General features: G+C 36.7%; 1 protein-coding gene across 1 annotated transcript; it reads right to left on the bottom strand.

The window, feature by feature from the left end:
• Positions 1-885: 885 nt before the first annotated feature.
• On the bottom strand, positions 886-9,353 carry LOC145239062 (uncharacterized). Its single transcript, XM_080102347.1, has 5 exons — positions 9,346-9,353; positions 7,334-7,476; positions 4,246-4,396; positions 1,479-1,622; positions 886-1,084 (listed from the first exon to the last, which is right to left on the bottom strand). The coding sequence occupies exons 1-5, from the start codon at positions 9,351-9,353 to the stop codon at positions 1,051-1,053; spliced, it is 480 nt and encodes a 159-aa protein (XP_079958473.1). The 3' UTR covers positions 886-1,050.
• Between the last annotated feature and the right edge of the window lie 11,128 nt (positions 9,354-20,481).

Here is a 20,481-nt window from a genome sequence, read left to right as displayed (position 1 = left end):
GTTGTGACAAAGAAGAGTTTTGGTCAGTTGATTTTGACCTTTAGATATTTCAAGTTTGTGATTTATCGTGTCTTTAACTTTTTAATTGAATTTTATTGTTTATCATTCTTTATCTCTCTTACACCAGAACACAAAAAGTCTAGCTATACAGCAAATTAGTTTTTGATGATCTCTTTGACAGAAAAATAGAACATTCCAGAAAGCAATGCCGTCCAGAGACGAAGATGAAGGTAAACACTAAAGTTGCAACACACGCCCAGACAATGTTTGCACAATCTTCTAAAACCGAAACTAAATTTCAAGTTCCGCTTAAACGCAAGCCGACCGCAAAGCATATGTTAATGAAATGAAATTCACGTGTTTTTCTTGCCTAGGAATAAATTCACAAGTAATTGTACATAAAGAAGTCTTGCGAAAACATACACCTCCAACAACGCGTCCGGAAAACTTTTGTTCGCAAATTTGTAATAATTAGCTACTGTAACTAAATGACAGATTATGAATATTTAGACATTGATTTCATATTATCAAATAAGTTTTTAAAAATTCGTCCAAAACCGAAACTTCGGTAAGAAACATATTCGGCCGAAATGGGTAAATGATTAACAGCACTGCGCTTACTGTTATGATGTTAAAGCCATTGCATCAGTGATCCACCACTGAGATGGGTTAATGCAATGACTAAACCACTTTACATCCTATCTCTGTGTAAAAAAATGTACCGAACACCAACCGTACAATCCCCTAACAGTCTAACAAATTACTGCATTCAAACGTAACTGACCTGGTTTTTCTTAGTAGAACTGACCTGGTGCGGTTGCGTGTGTTGCATTATTATCGGAGCCCTACTTCTCGTTTTTCTTCCATTCTACTTGTTATACAAGCTTCTCCAATGCTGCTGGCGATGTTGCTGTAGGAATAGTGATGATGACGAAGATAATGACGTAGAACAACCTTCCGTTGTCGTCAATGTTATGGAAGCCCCACGGCGAGTTGTGCATTATTTCAGAGTCCAAAAGGAAGTTGAAATACGGGACGGCGTGGCGACGGTCAGTGAGAGAGTACAGGTCGTAACCGTGCAGACCTGAAATCAAACACCAAGAATTAAGACTAAAACCCAATGAGGACCATAGCGGTATTGTGACAACCTAATTTTATCCTGCACCGTAAAAATGTATTTCGTGTATTCGAAACATTAGGCATTTACCATAATTTAACCTATAATTTCGTGTATTCACCACATTAGGTATTTACTGTTATAGCACCATTGATCAACAATATATGCTGTTTGCAATTGTGTGGGTATTTTAATATGTACGTATACTCTTGCGTCACTGAATTTGTGTTTTTTTTTTAATTTTTATTTAACTTCGGCGATGTCAGTTAATAAAATTAACTAGTTTCTTCCGTAAAGTGTACGAAGTATAGACTTCCCTAATATTTAGGCTAGTTATCATCAGTGACAATTTTCCAATGACCTAACTTGGTATTCAAAACTCAATATTTCATCCGCAGTGTTTCTCAACCGTAGGTCCACTTGCTTAAATGCTTCCGTGTAAGGTTTTCGTGACTTCACGACCACCTCACGTGATGCATAGACTGTTTCCTTACAGTTCATGAATCTAGAAAAGTTATGCAAAGGCAAAAATATAAAAAATAGACAGATCAAAACCGTTACGAATAGCAGATTTATGGCAGTATAATAAGTATAACTGTGTATATCATTCAATGTTGTTGCATTACTTTGCATTTTACAAGAAAATGACTGTAAAATTACGCAAAACGGATGAGCACATTTCAAAAATCCACTCTTTGTACGCTAAACTTTTTCTGGTGTGACTTGAAGATAATTAATAGCTCACTATAAACGCAAAACTGAAAGAAAACCAAACTTATGCGGACTTTAACCAAGTTCTGTTTACGTACTTGCACTTGACATTGACATAATGAGCAATCACCAATCAAATGGCTTGACATAATTAAACAGTGACAACTGCACTGTGTAGTAAGCGTTGGATGCAAGTAACATCAGTACAGTATAAATGACAGAATATTTTTGGTTGTTTTGAAAACGTAAACATAAGTTTATGCTACTCCTGCATTTTGCATTTTTGTGTAAAATAGATTGGAGTGGGTTATTGTCCAGTTCAGTGTTTTAGGACCGAAGCTAGTATGTTTTTAAAATTTGATGGCAAAAAACGGATGTGCACCCAACACTTTCCAACCGCACTTTTATCTTATTTGTTAGCAAAAACAGACTTACCCAACACACTGAGTTTAATTTCATTTGATTTTTTTTAATTTCGTTTTTGGCTCGTTTTTTTAATTTCGTATTTTTTACAAAGGGGGTGTAAATTAAACATGTTTTTAATCTACAGCGAGAGTAAGCACTTTAACTCGTACCCATTCTAAAAATCTTTTAAGCGTCAATCCTATGACTATAGGTTTTTTGAAAGGTAACGTCCCTTTAGTGCAGCGGTTTCCAAACTGGAGTCCGTGGTCCTTATAGGGGTCCGTGAGGCAATTTTGGGGGGACCGCGAAGCGTTTGAAGTAAATCTATAATCTTATTTAGCGTCAGTTCGTGCCACTAAATAGGTTTAAATCAAAGTGGAGTTGAGAATCGACTGTCTCCATTGCTAAACAATGGCCTTTATTGAATGATAACTATCAAAAATGCAATTGTTTGCGCACAATCGTAATGTTTTTTTTTGTCCGTTTTGTGATGTCACATGCTGTTTTTGGATGATTGTTATGCGCAATTTGCATAACTGGCTAAAATCCTGCAATCAACTTTTGTTTTTATGAAATACACATTTAGGCTTAAGGACCTCGAACCCCCGAAATAATGGCAAAGGGACCGTTTTGAAAAAAATATGAAAATTTTAAAGGTTTTATGGCCAATTTGCTAAATTGGCATGTGGTGATATATGTTAGTAGTGCGACGAATTTTATCTCACAATTATTCTGTTGGGATTTGTACAGCTTTTTCGTCACCAAAGTACAAAAAAAGTTAAGTGAAATCATTGCTACAACTGAATACAAAGAAATAGCAAGATGTCATCAATTGACGACGAAGGTAAATAGAAGTTAAAAAACACACTCGGACTATATTTGTACAATCTCACAAACATCATAACCAAACCGAAACTAATCATAAGTTTCGCTCAAGCTTGTCGGATAAAAGTGAGAAGTGTAAAGGCTAACCAACCAAAAGACTAATGTCATCAAAATTTAAATAAAACTTGTCAACATGTACCCATATTTTCTACTTTTTTTCACTCTATAAGGTAGCAGCTAAACTTGTTTTCAGAAAAGTGAGTAACAAATATTTTGGTTGAATTTTGTTGAAAACTTTAAACTGTTTAAGGTAGAGTGGTCGTTTTTGGACTGATATTAAGTCGATCGCAAGGGAGGCAACACCTTATTTATCCATTTTTATAACACGTTTTTGTGGAATGTCGCTGTACATAGATTGATTTATTGTGGGAATTATTCGAAGGGATATGTCGATAAGTTCACACCACGAATCACAATGTGTTAATTGTTATTTTGTACTCGAAAAAAATGGCTCGAAAAATGCAAATTATCCTTTGGTAATAAATAAATGGTGTGAATTGTAGAACTCAAAAGTTCGACTACTTTAAAAGTCGAACTTGAGTGAAAACGGTTTGGTAACCCTGGTTTAATGCCAAGTCGACATCCGTTTAAATTGAAGACCGGGGATTTGTTGTAAGAAATATAAAAATTGTGGTTCTATCGGAGCCGCAACGCACGATCATTTACGTTCACCAAAATTAATTTTCTAATTCTGTAAAAGTTGTTTGATTTAGTGTTTAGAGTTGTACAAATGCCTGAAAGTTCATAAATTATAGGTTGGCGATCCCTGGTCAAATGGGTATTGTCGTCGGGACCAAATGATTGACTAATTTGAAAAATCCTAGAATCGGAAATCCCTGGGACAATCCGGGTTTAAAATTTTATGCTAAAACCTGAAAAACACATCTTAGGCGGGTCGACGCGGACTGTGCGTTGAGATAAACGCACGAGCGGTCTTATTTTCACGAGCAATCGTTTGATAAGGTTTTTACGAGACCGAGCATAATATTTATGATTTATTAATCATTTATTGTCAAAATAAACTATGAAACGGATTTACATCCTCATAATTATCCCCGAAAAAAATAGCATTACCATATCATGTTTTTTCGCAGAAAAGACCTGTTACAAAATGCTTTTTTGCCTACTTATTTTCGTCTTCCATCCCATTGTTTTGCCAATCATTCTTCTTGGACTCTGCGTGGATTATCTGCGTAAAGATCACGACGATCACGAAAATGACGAAGACATAGAAAACAAGTTGGTCGCAGTTGCAAGAGAACCAAATCAAGTCGTCCACTACAAAAAACAGACAAACATTAAAACAAGGGATGGAGTGACGACTATTAGTGAAAGGGTGGATATCAGGGTACATACCTAACATTATAATCTAAAACCCAGTGTATAAACCTAGGCCAAACAGAATTACCCGTTGTATAAAGTATTTCCACAGAATATATATTCCTGCAAATGTTTATGGCATCCTCAGTTCCTGTGAGCTATGACAGCAGTGAACTTAAATTATTAGACCAAAAACTAAAATATGTCTGCATGCAACCTAACTGTATGCTAACCTAACTGTATGCTAAATAATTTAGGCGCAGGAGCAAAACTATTTTCTGGCTGCTATTAAAACACTGGCGTTAATGCATTTTTGTAATCGTGTGAAAAATAAAAAATGTTTTGCTTTCAGCTTTCAGGTGAAAGCTAAAATATAAACCAGGCTTTTAAATTGAATTTAAAGCAATGCTGTTTCAGGATTATTGCTTTATCGCAGGAGAGGGCAATCTTTTGAACGCCGAGTGCCAATTTACTTATTGTGTCAAAATGGGTTGTAGTTCATCCTAACGAAATGAAAATAAGCAGAAGAGAGGTTTGAGACTTTAGGTTATGTCAAATAGGTAGTAGGACATGAACAGGGACTAGCAAATCGTTTGGCGTGCCTTAAAAAATACTGTGGGTAGGTTTTTCTGACCGCTGCTTTTTGGCGAGGCTGCTTTTATTGTTAAGGTCCCCTATGTCAACTTCTGATATAACCTTAAAGTGCTCAAATATGCAAGCACAAAATAATATAAATTCGACACTTAAAACATAAAAAATATGATAAATACATTCACTGGGATCACCCCTAGATCGTCCATACAGACCAGCGGTGTTATACCGAGTCAAGCAGGTCTCTCAAGCATTAACATGTGGCAAGGCTGAGACTAGAAAGGTGAACCGGCCGAAAGTCGAATCACTAGCACCGTCTTGTGACTACTGCTTTGAGTTCAAATCGCACCGCAAGCTAGAATTTTGGTCTGTGCTTTACCACATGGGAATGCTTGGGATACCAGCTTTATTCGGTATAACGCCTTCACGATCAACCTAAAAGAAAATGCACACTTATTTACTGACTGTTGTCTATACAAAATACAAGTAATGATATCATGTCAGCTAAGAATTAAGCAATTCAAAAGGTGTCATATACTTCGAGGGATCTAGAACAGTTAGTAAACTTGTTCTGCAAAGATCCTAAAGGACAAAGCTAATACGTATTGTGGAAATCATCACCATTTTGTTGAATAGATATCTAGTTTTGCAGGAAATTTATTTAAAAAAGATGTGTTGCATTTCTTTTTATCCTAATTTTTTAATTGTGTTTAGCTTCTTTGGATTCCGTTTTTTTTCTATACTTTTTCTGCCTTTGGAGGTAGTGGTGCATATTATTCGAACCTGAAGTTGATGGAAATGGTCTGACATTAAAGGGAGTGTGTCCAGAACTTAAGCAAAGTATGTAATTTTATAAAGATTGTTCATTTGCATGGCGTGGCATGGCTAGCAAAACAACATGCGTTTTACAGAGTCATTTAGCGTGCAATGAGGGAATTTTATGCTTGATTTGTCTCACTTTCTTTGTCATGGACTAAAATGAGGAACTAGTTCACAGTAAACAACTTTTTTACACAGCTACATTGAGCAGTACGTTCCACAAAATCAAGAGGTACGGACTTAGCAAAATATTACTTTTTTTGCGTAAAATATTTTTTAAAGTAAATTATAAAACTATATTACGAAATAATTACATGTGACAACAGCTAACCGCTACTATATAGAAATATATATATATATTACGAAGGGTACATAACCTGTACAGGTGACCGAGCATAATGTAAACTGAGCAGTATAAACTCATATGCTTACGTAGATATAACGTTACATATACGTAAGCATATGAGTTTATACTGCTCAGTTTACATTATGCATTTTCTTGTGCACAAGTTGAGTGAGATGTAACGTTTAGTTAGGGAACCTTACTGGCATACTTCACATTTAGTTTGCATTGATCTTCGATACATAAAATGTCTTGAGGTAACGTTATCATTTATCACAAATATTTTACTTTATATTGTCAATGTTTAAAACTCCACTTTCGCAAACAGTGAGGTTTTATAGGTAATTGCATAATGTTAAGGTGTTGTATTTTAAGATAGTAATGTACTGTGTTTTTTATGTTTTTTACCCTCCTTTTAGACCTTACTTAATACCAGAGCTCAAGAGCTGAATAAACCGGGATCGCAATGCCGACCAGAAATGAAGATAGAGGTAAACAAAATTGACAACTACTTACGATTGAATAATTGCAAACCGTTACAGTTGCATATAAATTATAAACCAGCACACACTGGTTGAATTTTGCACCACAACGTGTTGCATTTACATTCTCCGGTTATAGTTTGCCTCAGAGTTGTAAGTCGGTCTGAGCTTATTGACTCGAGTTCGTGCCGCTTCGTTTTGGTATCAAACTGGCTTAAATCTGGGCCTGACGTTCTGTGTCCGTATTTTTTCAAATCTAAATCACCAAGATGCGTAGCTAGTTGCTGGAAATATTGCTGGATTGAATTTATAACGTCCAACAGTCCTAAAACGTCTTGTTTAACCCATTGTCCACCATTTTCGATTGTGTATGTCTTATAGAGGCCTGTCAATTAAACTTTCGGTCCTAAATGGACTTTTCCAAAACGATTCGGGTAGGGTCGGACCAGTGCTGGATTAACCATTAGGCAAAGTAAGCACGTGCCTACAGGCCAGTCAAAAATCCAGGCCACTTTAAAATGAGTAGACACTGATAGTTGTAATTTTTTAGTTGACAACCCGGCACTGGTTTGGGCTCATAATTTTATGTTCGGGTTTAAATTTCGGGCTTGCTTGCAGCTGTGGTTCGCCTGCTAAAATGTTTTCTTGTACAGAACTGACCCTTTGTGATTGCATATGTTGCATCCTTCTTATTGCCATTTTCCCCTTCTACCTGCTGTACTTGCTGTTCAAGCTCCTCGGATACTGCTGGCGATGTTGCTGTAGCGATGAAGACGACAATGTTAGAGAAGAACCACCCGCTGCTGTGTCAGTTATGGACGCGCCCCAAAGAGTTGTGCAATATTTTAGAGTTCAGAAACGAGTTGAAATACGGGACGGTGTGGCGACAGTCAGTGAGAGGGTGCAAGTCGGGAGGGTACAGTCCTAAAATCAAAACAAATATCTGTAACATATCTGTACATATTTGCATGCAGTAATTGTTTCTAAATCCTAATGAAAAACATTGCAATGAGCAATTCCGCTGATTTGGAAATGTGCTAATATACATTTAGAGAAACATGGCTGGTCATAAAAAATTGTGCATTTGTAGATTTGTGTCTATTGAGAAATGTGTGCGCAATACCTGCTTAACTTTTATACCCAATTGCTTGTTTAACTTTATTATTTGTTTAACCCACCAATGTTAGTTAGTAAACTAATCCCTGCCAACGACTGTGTGCAACATGCAAAGGTAGCATGAAGTCTACAGTTTAACTTGATAATCGACACGTTTACAAATAAATGGTGTAATGTTGTAAAGCATTTTTTATTTTTTTAAAAGCAGAAGATAAAGTATGAAAGATAACGTAATAGGAAATCCAAGCAAGCAAGTACAACAAACATGTCTTTGTGGCAAAATGCAGACTAAGTAAAGTGGTATTGGTGCAATCAGATCTCGAGATTGGTGGCGGCTCGTGCATCGGCTCTGGGAAACTACAGTACTTCTATTTCCACTTTATATTGACGACTAAATTCAATACGAGCAGCATATTTTAACTAATTAATTGTAAGTCAAATCCTTTTAAATTAGAAGAGATCCTACAGTTCAGAGAGGAAACTGGGTAGAGCTACGGACGTAAGAACACATATCACAAAAAAAATCCTAATTTTCAATGGAGAGCGTACAGAGCACAGTTATTTAAATTAACATTGAGACTGGGTGAGGGTTTGCGAACTAAATTCAAAGTAAGGAACTAAGTTTATACATTGGTTTTATTGTTATTATTATTATAAAACCTCACCTCAACCCCAATCACCTTAACCGTCAGCATTTTTACACAACTTGCTTTGAAATATGCTCTGTTTGCCCTTAATCGAAAATTAGCGATATTTTTAGGATTGTATTAGGTTTTGAAATAAATTATATTTGTTCCTCTTTATGTCTGTTTGTTTTCTTTTAGCATAATATCAAAAACAAATGCTAAACATGGATATTAAACGTCAAGCTATGTCAAATGTTTTATTAGTTTAGTCGTTATAAATTGTGCAAGAAATATTTCGTTAACTTGGAAAATGCATATTTGTTTGTTAGATGTGGCAAAGCATAAACTTGTCCAGGATTTAAAATATGAAAATAGTTTTTAAACTAGATATGTAGTCCTAAACATTTATCACCATCATCATTATTGTTTTCAAAATACTATGTAGCCGTAGCCTGCTAATGTGGACAAAAAATGTACCAACACTTTGTGCCTAGCATCTATAAGTGGTAGTAAACTTGAAATCAATGCAACAAAGTGATCAGATGATTATGACCAAGCTGGTCAGTGATTTTGATTTAATGGGAAATAATGAAGCAATAAAAATTTTGTACCTGCACATTTTCGAGAAATGTGTGAACATTTTGACCTGTACATTTTTACACTTGCAAATTTTTGTACGTGCACATTTTTTAGAATGTGTGAATATTTTGACCTGCACAATTTGGCAATTCCACATTATGGCAATTGCACATTTTGGCACGGGCACTTTTTTTAGAAATGTGTGACCATTTTGACCTGCACATTTTGGCACTTGCACATTTTTGAACGTGCGCTTTTTTTAGAAATGTGTGAACATTTTAAACTGCACATTTTGGCAATTGCACATTTTTACACTTGTACTTTTTTTGAGAAATGTCTGAACATTCTTACCCGCACATTTTGGCACTTGCACATGTTTTCGCACATTATACCAACATTCGGAATAAGTCCTGTCGCAAGTTAAGTATCAACTCGATTCCTTTTGAACCATGATTGAAATGTGTATAGCAAATTCCGAGTGCCAAAGGCACTGGCACCCCTGTAAACAACAGAACAAGTATGCGAAAAACGTACAACAGCCTAATCTTACAACAGTTGTTTTTATAACATAAGCTTACCAAAACAGACTTGTGAGATAGTGAAATGAAGGCAAAGAAGTAACCCAAGACCAGTAAAACCTATAGGGAGTTATAGAAGCGATTCTTTCTGCTGGATCAGTTACAAGGACGATAAGCAGCTTTTGTTTAAAAAGACTGACAGCCAACAGTATCTCTGAAATCGTGAAACAGATATGGGGTGTATGGGACATTCCAGTCGCTTAGGGACACCGGGAAGCTAGCTGAAGTCAAAATAGCAAGGACTTTTGATTGCAGTTGTAGATATATAGTAGCGGCAATTCACTACACTGAGGAAAATGGGCAGAACCAACGTATACGTTGTGGAAGATGATAGCGTAGGTAAGTTCAAAGCTTGTAAGATTAAACTACATCGCAATAGCATTAATGTTTTTGTTTTTTTCACAATGATATATAAACGTGCTGCAATTTTAAAGTAAGTTTACAAGTTTAAAGAAAGTCAAACACTCTTTCCAATCAGAAAAAGTTTTGTCTCGTTTTGCACAAGTTTGCAGGAATGGTTTGTCAAATAAAACTTGTAAATATTTTTCGTAAAAACAGCCAGGTTTGAAACACTAAGCATCCTGCATAGATCAAGCAACATAAAAATGAGTAATCAATCTTGTGAGGTGACTGGTTTGAAACAAGCTTTCGTTAGAATGACAATAGTTTAAATAAATTTTCTTTTAAATAAATTTTGCAGATTGCAGCGAGTGCATCTGGCTTATTTTGAAACTCTCGTTCTATCTACTTATAATCGCACTCGTGCTTGTGATCATTCCATTCTACCTCATCTATCTGTTGATCGTCTACTGCTATAATAAAAAGAAAAACGAAGAACAGCAGCAGGCTACAGTTGCTCCACACACTAGAATGTGGTCGTACTTCAGGGGAGAGCCAGGTGGTGTAACTAATGTGCAACCAGGAGGTGGTCCGGTTCAAACTGTACAAACCATACAAACCGTTCAGCCATTACAAACCATGCAACCAATGCAAACCATTCAACCAATGCAAACCATGCAACCATTGCAAACCATGCAAACTGTTCAACCAATGCAAACCATTCATCCAATGCAAACCATGCAAAATGTTCAGCCAGTGCCAACTGTGCAAACAGTACAGTATGTTTAGGACCCATGAAAGTATGCGGATATGAATGGTGTTTTGTATCTTTCCACTTTTGTTATGTAATTTTTTTTGGCTAAATCAAACACTTTACATAGTTTGTGTGGTTGTGTTGTCTTTATTGGATCGTTGTCTTTATAGACAAGTGACTAACGCACTGTTAGTGTTTTTGTGTCACAGATTATAATTCCAACTGATACCGCATTGTACACCAGAACCCAAACAAGTTGATTTTTTTAAATGTCCACAAATTGTACTCATTGTAAATTGAAGATATGTCGTTGTTTCTTGTTTATGTGTTTGGTTTTTGACAAGTTTTGTAGTTATACCCTTTTCGTATATTGTTTGATCGTTGTGGTGGAAGAAAATGTAAGGGATTATGCTTCAGTGTTAAATAAACCGGTAAAAAAACACTATGAAGATCACGGTACAGCAAGTTTGCTAATGTTTACTAATTACAAAACCTGTGCAGTGGAAAATACTACAGGCTAACGGAAACGGACATTTCTATATTTTCATAGAAAATTTGAAGCAATCACATTTTGCTTGCCGAAAGTCTATTCCAAAGCGACAGTAAACTGTAATTTGTTGATAATACACAAAATTTGGTTAAAGTTAGTAAAAGCAAATTCTCATCGAAATTGTGTGAAAAGATTGAAATTATTCAAAGCGTTAGGTAGATCCCATAAACCAGTGGCTTACAACTTGCGGTACGCCGAAGCTTTTGAGGTGTTAAGAAAGTAGCCTTCTGTTATACTTAATTCAAACCAGATCATGAAATGCAACTTGACTGACCCAACTACTCTGCTCTGGTTTTGGACAAAACTCGTGTCTGGCGCATTATATGAAAATGCTAACCTTGTTGGTTTCAGAAGTATGCTATCCTAGCCAAGAATAACAGGTCTACCTCTAGATCAGGGGTTCTTAACCAGGGGTGCGAGAACTGTTCCTATGGGGTGCGGGGGATACTGAATCATTAAGGTTGGTTAGGTCTATTCTATTTAAGCAATTACAGAAAAGGGAGCGAAATTTGGTTGGTGATTTGAAAGGGGGTGCGAAAATTGGTTGGTGATTTGAGAGGGGTGCAGCAAGGAAAAAAGGTTAAGAACCACTGCTCTAGATGTATCCATAACAGAAGAAGACTAAGTTGATATTAGCAATTTATCTTGTACACTAAACACAACTATTCTGCTGTGTAGCACCCCTGTTTGCCTAATATGTTTAGAAACTTATGAAACCTTTCATGTTAAACGCGTATGATACGACTTAGTGTGGCGTCATAAATCTTTCGATTGACTAGGAAATTATTTCCGAATTTATTTGATTTTTTAATTTACATCCGCTCATCTAGAAGAGGATAAGGGTTTAATATAAGATGTTTTCAAACACACCTCATAACTTACAAACATAAAAAATCTAGATAACTCGCCTAGTTTATATAAATAATTCGGAACTTTCTGTAATTCACGTAATGTTAAAAAAACTTTTCAACCACTTGTTGCCGCAACAGAGTCTTTGACATTTAGTATAACATTTTTAAGCTTATCAAGGGTGTTTGCTTCTCAAAAGCGATTCGTGTTTGCACAGGGCTTATATACTTTCGGGAATTTTGGTCCCGCTTATAACTCAGGTTTACGAGTAAATTTAAGAATTGTTGTCATATGTAGTTAAATGGGCTTAATCCTAATTAGCGTTTTTTCGTTTAACAACTGATATTAATTATGTCTGTACATCAGAACATTCTGGACAACATGCAGTAGGTATGATAAATTTACCATAGTTTGGTTACCCGGGTCCATAACAATAAGATTCCAGCTTTAACCTGTCATAGAACCTGTAACACTATCGTACCTGTAGGGCGACGTTCTTTGAATCCACACTCGACGTTATGTAAAGCTCTTATTGTTGATTTGAAGCCGGGACCAACAAAAGACCGATTGTAGCTAAACATAACAACGATTTAACAGATAGAGAAGTTTAAGCTGGTGTACAGTTTACGGCAACAAAGAAACAGTACGATATAAAGCGATGAGCTACTAAATTCAGTGTAGCATAAAGTGCGAACAATTATTGCATAGTTTTATGAAAGTATTTCTACAGTTTTAGCAAGGCTAAACGCTCAGACACACTGGAATATTAACATGGCCAAAGCCTTAATCGTGTATCAGTTACAGTATGTTTGCAAACAAGGTTTTTGGTCGACTATGTCAATATAAAAGCATAAATCTTATCTCATTTTTAAAGTCTATACTAGTTTCAAATACAGTGTTGCGTGTATGGTTTCATTGCAGGGTATAAATCAGTGGTTCTCAAACTTTTTTATGGTCGGGGCCAAATGGTATTTTTTAAGTGTGTAGGGAGCCTTGAGAAAATCACTAAAGATTATGACTTTAAAAGCTAAAATAGCAATCTTTGGTGGTTTTCTGAGATCTGGTGCGAGCCGCAAAATAAGTAGTTGGGAGCCGCATGTGGCCCCGAAAACCGAGTTTGAGAACCACTGGTATAAATTAAAGTTTATAGTTTCAATATCAGAGTTCCTTCTACGGTTTCAATTGTCTAATATTTCAGGGTATAAATTTTAATGAACCAAGCGAAACTAGTTCGCGGAATGAAATGTGCAAGTCATATGAAATGTGCGTCACTTCATAGGTATCCAATATACCTTATTCACTATGTTAGTGTAAATAGAGGGGTGTGTTAAGCAAACAATCTCTAACTTAATGTGGATTGAGATCGGGCATAGATTTCTGGTCCAGATTCATAGCTGTTGAATGTATGAGAGGCTGAGAAGTTTGAATGCTAGGTTACAATGGCAAAAACGACAGTACAGTATGTACGTATTTTTCTTGTCTTCTTTAATGTATTTTTTGTTCAAAAGTGTATAGAAGCCACACAAGCGGTTTTGAAATTAACATGTGTAATATGAGGTGGCGGGGATGCGTTCGAGTAGACATATGCTTTTAACTTCAAGAAGTGTTGTTGGAATGCAAGATGGCAGAAGATGGACAAAGCAATGGTGTGTATTTACGTAGTAAAACAATAGTGTACTATTGTACACATATTGTTTACTTTCCTCTTTGATTTTTAATTTGCGTAAAAAAACCGTTGGTATTGAAAATAAGGGCTCTAACACCGTGGCCTCATATATTCGCTGCAATTTTTGGGGCACAAAAATGGCGTCCATGTGGCTGTATCGTATAACAAATGGGTTGATTAACTCGTGCTTTAGTCGCAACTATTCGGTATGTAATTATTTCACCACAATGGTTTAATTGTGACCTTACACAAGGTAACAAGCTGTACTGCAAAACAACGGTTGCGAACTAGAACAAAATGCATCAGTTTTTCGGCAATAAATTGAATTTGGTAACTTATAGCCAAGCAGTCGAACCGCTTGTCATATGGGTTCAGGCTCGGTTCGGGTTCACTTGTTTTTGTTTTTAAGGGTTCGGGTTCGGTTCAGGTTTTTAAAAATGTATATTTTCGGGTTCGGGTTTTGTTCCGGTTTGGGCAAATTATCCGGTCCGAACCGGTTTGCGGTTTTTAAACCGGTTCAAATTATTATTTATTTTAATTTAATTCTACCCATTATCTACCTGGCCTTATCAAACTACAAAAGAATTTTACTGGTGCACTGTTATTTTTGACACGCCCTACATCTCGCGTATTCTTCACTGTTTTGAAAAAAAAATCACAAATTATAAAACAGACGCCAAACAAAATATGGGGTTCAACTCCGGTTCAGGTTTTTAGAAAATCGTAATTTTAAGTTCAGGGTAAAATATGCCGTTGACAAAAGGTATTAAAGCGCTGTCCAGGCAATGTTGTGTGTACAGAAAGTTCGTACTGTACTGAACACTGTAGGTGGTAGAAGCTTTTGCAAAATCAGAGTTGTAACGGGCCGCAAATTCGAGTCCGAACTCGAATCGTTCTCAAGAGCTAGGTAACTTATAAGCTCATGCCTTTTTATTTTTAGTTTCAGAAAAAGACTGCGGAATCTTCCAGCTGTTATTTATTCCTTGTTATTTATTAATCGTCGTCTTAATTGTCGCCATCCTGCCCCTGTATGTGATTTACCTAATCGGCAAGTGCCTGGTCGAGTCGTGCATGGACGTTTTACAATGTCGCAAAAGCTCGCAGGAGTCTGGGGCGAACAATGCACCACCGCCTAGCTACGACGAAGTACGAAGGCAGACCCGAGAACAAGGTTTACCGGGATATTACGATCTACCGCCACGATATACACCTTCTATGCAACGCAGTAGTCCGCCTGCTGGGGACGGAGGGGAATTTCGAGTAGAGGTGCTTTAACTAGCAAAGGAGTCAAAGCGGAATGCATCTTTTGTATGCAAATATAAACTAAAGAGTCTTGGTGCAGGAAAAGACCTTGGAATTTTGCTTTATAAAATTGATGTGTTGAATATACAGAAAAGGCAGAGCAGTGGTTGATGACCATTTTGCCAATACCCAACGCAATAACCACTAAATCCAAACGCCCCTCATGTAGGGGTGGCATAGAGACGAATTCGCTTACTTGCATACTGATTAATCGACAAACTCGTATAATTGAAAACCGTAGCCTTAAAAAATTGTCCGCTCAATCGCACAGAAAAGTTTGGTTTAATCAGATTCGTCGATATATATCTTCTTACTTTCAAAAGTTATTGTTTCACCGAATGCAACTTAATACGCCAAAGCCTTTGTTCAACCAAGTTCCATAAAGCGTACGTCGCACATTGGACACCACTGCTTTTAAAATATAAGAAGCCGGTTAATAATGTTTGATTGACAGATTCTAAACTGCGTCATGAAAATCGGGTTGTATGTGCAGTTGTGCACAACAAAGTCTAATGATTTTTTACATACTGTACACAGCAACTACTTTTTTCTACGTGTTTCCGCTGCGCGGTTACTGAAACATCTGCATTGAAGTTTCGCAAAGTTGGCTTTGTGGCCCTAATATGCATTGTATTTTTTTTAATATAATGGTTAAGTTCAATATAAACAGAGCTTCAAGAAGTAACAACAACCTCGAAACATCTTAATAGCCAATGTAGTTTTGTTGCCAAACCAGTATTTTGATGAACACACTTCATCAAAGTTTTTGTGTGTTTGTTTATATTATTCTTTTTTATGCAAATCGATTTCAGCAACGTATATATGCAAATAGCAATTGTATGTTTTTCTTGCACTTACTGTATATGTATGTTTCAGGAGTCAATATAACCACGACCTGTGACTTCCGTATATGTCTACTGTTGTGACAAATAAATATTAATATTATCTTTAAGTTCACTTTTCTGAAATAAGAATTTGTTACAGGGATGTTAACATTAAAAGTAACCTTTTGCTTCTGGCGTTAAAAATGCGAAAAAGTTGTCAAATTCACAAATTGGGGAAAGGTTAAGAACATGCAAAACATCCATTTCTACAGGTCAGTTAGTCAGCCCAGTGTGGTCCAATTGTTAGCATTAAAGCACTTATGATTAGCTGTAAATTTCGCGTGTCTTGGCCAAGTTAGGCAGAACATACCTGAAATTCAGTGCATAGCTAGAAACTAGAAAGTACCAGCCAACGAGTCTAGCCTAAGATAACAATCGCACAGTTCTTATCTGGAATCCAGGACAAAGAGTCAAAACAGGGATTGTTCGGTAACAATGCGAATGCTAGATCATGTTTCATGTTGATTTGATCCACTCAGGCACAATATTAGCTGGCGGCGTTAGTGCTGGATTTGTTTTGGCTGACGAATGTAAGTACTTTTCTGCTTAGTGTAGATGATTAAACGCTTAGATACATGGTACAAAAAACAGTACTTACTGTGCTAAATAAATGCTTTGTAAATTCATTTTGAGATGTGCTGTATCAATAGAAAAGATTTGTCAACAGATCTCTGAAACACACATTTAAAAGAATGAACACTAATTTAGCAAAGGCAGTGTTTGTCAGTTAAATCATTTTATTTTTATTAAAACATGAAATTACTTTTAATAGTACAGTGCGTTATTGCTATATACGCCACGCAAAAAGCTTGGAAATGAATTTTATTTTTGCAGTGCTTTGTTATGATCCATTTTGTGTGTGCGTAATGTAGCTTTTTGAGGAATACACAAACATATTTGTACAAAGCATTGATCATGAGTAACGAAACAAGGCGGGAACGCAGGCGAAGACAAAGTGAGTTCTTTGTTTTAATCAGCAAATGATAAGTTATAACATCTTATATCAGGCCTTCTGTAGTCAGAAACGTTTGTGTTAACCTACACATAAAATGAAATACCTTAACTATGATTTGAAAAGAAAATTTTTTGTAAATTTACAAAAAAATATCAAGGTAAATAAAAGTTAAGGACCGTTATTTGCTATAGTTTCACATTCAAACATTTTAGACTATTTATTATTTTTTAGACGCCAGGCGTAGAATGCTACGGAATTTCCGGATCCTTCTGCTGTATATGCTGGGTTTGACTCTGCCAGTTTTTCTTACAGTCGCGCTCACAAACAACAACAGAACCCTAGTAATCACCTTTGCAGTGGCCTTTGTATGTATTACTATTCTCACACTGGTAGCTTTCCTATTCTGTGGAAAGAAACACAAATGGCCAGGGTGGTGCTGCTGTGTTTCGGACACAATCGGCTCCGCTCATGGGATTAGTTATTACGACGACGAGGCACCACCTTATGAGAGCCTTAATATTGGCTCGGTCGCAAGACTGCAAGGATTGCCGGGAATTGAGATGCCTCCGCCGCCTGCATACGATGAGATTCTCGTTGAACCGCCAAGTTACGACCAATCGTTTGACATTCCTAACATTCCTGAAGAATCAGAGCCACCAAGGACATGAAACGTTGTGAACAATATTACTGGCCATTAGGCTTATTAAAATGACTACAACACGTTCTCGCCTATAGTATGGATTACATCGACATAACAAGTTGATGTTAAGCAATGGATTTATTATCATTAATAAAAATGGTTTGTAACATGCAGCCCATATGCACTTCACTCCGGAATATTCGCTTATTTTTGGTTTTGTTTGTACCAAAATTTAACAAAAAAACACGATTTACACCATATAGATTGTTAAACTTCAGAAAAGCCAACTGCCGAATATAAAACACACTTTATGTGTGAGATGTAGTATAATTAAAGTTGGTTACATGGAAATGTAAGTTGGAAGTCGGTGCAATTTGTTGTGTTTGAAATTGCCCTTGAAACTGCCCTCGAAATTCGGTCTGATTGGCTGTGATTTTTTTTTGCTTTTCCAACCTGTGAATTGTGTGTTTATGTTTTTTTTCGTGCTGTACATTTTCTAAGCTGTAGCCAATATGTCGAACAATGGTAATGTAGAAATTATTTGGCCATATTTTTACACTTTGTTTACTTAATTTCATTTTCTAAGTAAAGGTTGTACATCAAAAAGCATTATTTTTGATTTGTAACAGCTTTTAAATTTAAGAAATAGAGCCATATCAAGTTTGGAGGTGTTTGTAAGTGACATTATATAGAAGTAACCAGGGGCGTATCCAGAAATTATTAAAGGGGGGGGTCCAACAATTTTTTTGGGGGAAATCCCTAATGACGTCATTATGACGTCACACGTCGTTCAAAACGACGCGTTATGCGGCAAAGCACTTTTTCCAAAATTGGCGGTTTCTCTACCCATCTAATTGACAGGAAGAACAGGCAATTTTAGCGAAAGCTTTGTAGCTTTCTGATTTCGCCGCTGCTATCTAGCTTACTCAGCCACACTGCAGCTGCAAAATAAGCGTGACTGTCAGGTAATCAAAATCGTTGCTTAAAAAAACAGGGTCCAATTTCTAAAGAACTATATCTCTTGCTGAAGCGGTAATCCTACTGTTAAGTTGCGCAAAGTCACGAATGCACTAAAGGTGGTAACTGCAGAAGGCATAAATTGTGCCTGGCAAGTAACAAATTACCCTAATAACATAACTCGATTTACATCGATCTAATGTTTTTGACAAACTATTACGTGTTTGGCGGATCAAAGCAACACAACATTACACGTTTTTAACACTTTTACATTGTTCAAATGCAAAAATAGTTTGATATGTTGCACTTAGTGCAGTTACCACTAAGCAAAAAACTGCTACCAGCGTACTAGCGGGAACGTAACTTTCCGATTGTTAGCGCATAAACCTCCTTATTAAACCCTTGTTACGTCACAATTGGCGATTAGATAACAAGCGAATACAAGAGATTGAAGGCTAGCGTCTTCGAGATAACGACTCCCTGTTATCACGCAGTGGTAAACGGAACGATTTTGGCCTATTTAATGTACGCACAACTTTTTGAAAAGGGGGGGGTCCGGACCCCCAAAACCCCCCCCTTGGATACGCCACTGGAAGTAACTGCAGATTTTAACCTTATACAGCTCTTCTGGCAATTGTATTTACCGACGATCCGACGTCCTATACAGGTTACCTTCATCAGTGTTATTTACCCTAAGAAGCGACCTGTACATAGGACGTCGAAACGTCGGTACAAAAATACGATTGCCAGAAGAGATCTGTGAGGTTGACATTATGCCTAGCAGTAGCAGCAACAGCTTATATTAAAAATAAACATGGAACATTGCTGCAAACTTTCGATTTACGAACAATCGTACACCACTGTATCACATGCGCCATATAAGGGACGTATCTTATGTGGTTTGTCGAGAACAATGTCGAGCGACGAAATAATAGAATCGACTCGACTCGGTACAATAGTAAACGTTTTGAAAGAGTTTTTCAGCCTTCGCAACAGTTGTTACACGAAACTTTGTGCGTTAGGGTACGTGATAGGGACAATATGTAAGTTGGAAAGTGACTGCTGCGACTGATTCTGCCACAATAATATGGAGGAAAGTTCAGATAGCTGTTGTGGTAAGTGCATTAGGCAGTATGAAATAGTTTGTAAAGACATTAGATTTCGTTTAGTATTGTTGATCAGTATTAAAGGCTTGATTTGGAATCACTAAGTTTTATAACTCCAAGGTGCATACTTCATACCACTCTTGCAAAGGCATTAGCACACCTGAATACGTTTTCACTTAAAATGTAGGGTTACAACCGTTTGCCCTTACCGAATATCTTTCTATATCAAAACATCGACATCCCTAGTACCACAGCTCGGAGATTTAGTACATGGTATTTGGTTTGTTTGAAATTGAATCATTAGGTAGATTTCATTGTAACTTTACAAGATATCACATGTTTTCGAGTTTCATAGGGAAAAAGTATATCTTAAAAATCAAAAAAAAACTTAGGTTTTCTACCATGTCTATCTGTATAGAACCATATAACATCGCTACTATTCTAGGTACCTTCTGTGTAGTATTTTTGTCGTTATTAATTTTTGAAGAAATATAATCCAAAACCAAGTGTATAAAACCCCAGGCCAAACAGAACCATCCGTTATACACAGTATTTGCACAGAAAATATAGTTCACCAAAAGTTTTTGAAATCTTCAGTTCCTGTGAGCTGAACAGCAACCGCCGGAATGCTGCAGGTGGTGGGTTGAATTTATTTCAAACTATACTTTATTTTCGCAGAAAAATACATCTGGACAAACTGCCTGTTTCAGCCACGACCATTACTAATCATTCTGACTGCTCTACTCATAGCAACAGCAGCTATCAACACACTGGAATTACGAATTAGTTTCGGGATTGCAAGTGCATTATTCCTTGCTCTGTACGCGTACTCTATCCGTCGCTGGTTAAAGAAAAAACCCACTCGGACAGTCGAAAACGGCGGAACCGCTGGAGACACTAGATTACG

The sequence above is a fragment of the Phallusia mammillata genome, chromosome 7, assembly GCF_965637545.1.
Source record: "Phallusia mammillata chromosome 7, kaPhaMamm4.hap1.1, whole genome shotgun sequence".
Classification (NCBI taxonomy): domain Eukaryota; kingdom Metazoa; phylum Chordata; class Ascidiacea; order Phlebobranchia; family Ascidiidae; genus Phallusia; species Phallusia mammillata.
Note: the sequence above shows the minus strand (reverse complement) of the source record. Positions and strands in the feature narration are given on the sequence as shown.

Excerpts from the sequence above, each read along its gene's own strand:
- LOC145239062 (XM_080102347.1), bottom strand. Across the intron at positions 4,397-7,333 it reads AACATATGCAATCACAAAGG|TGGACGACTTGATTTGGTTC; the intron begins GTCAGTTCTGTA and ends TGTTTTTTGTAG. Across the intron at positions 1,085-1,478 it reads AGTTTTGAATACCAAGTTAG|GTCTGCACGGTTACGACCTG; the intron begins GTCATTGGAAAA and ends GTTTGATTTCAG.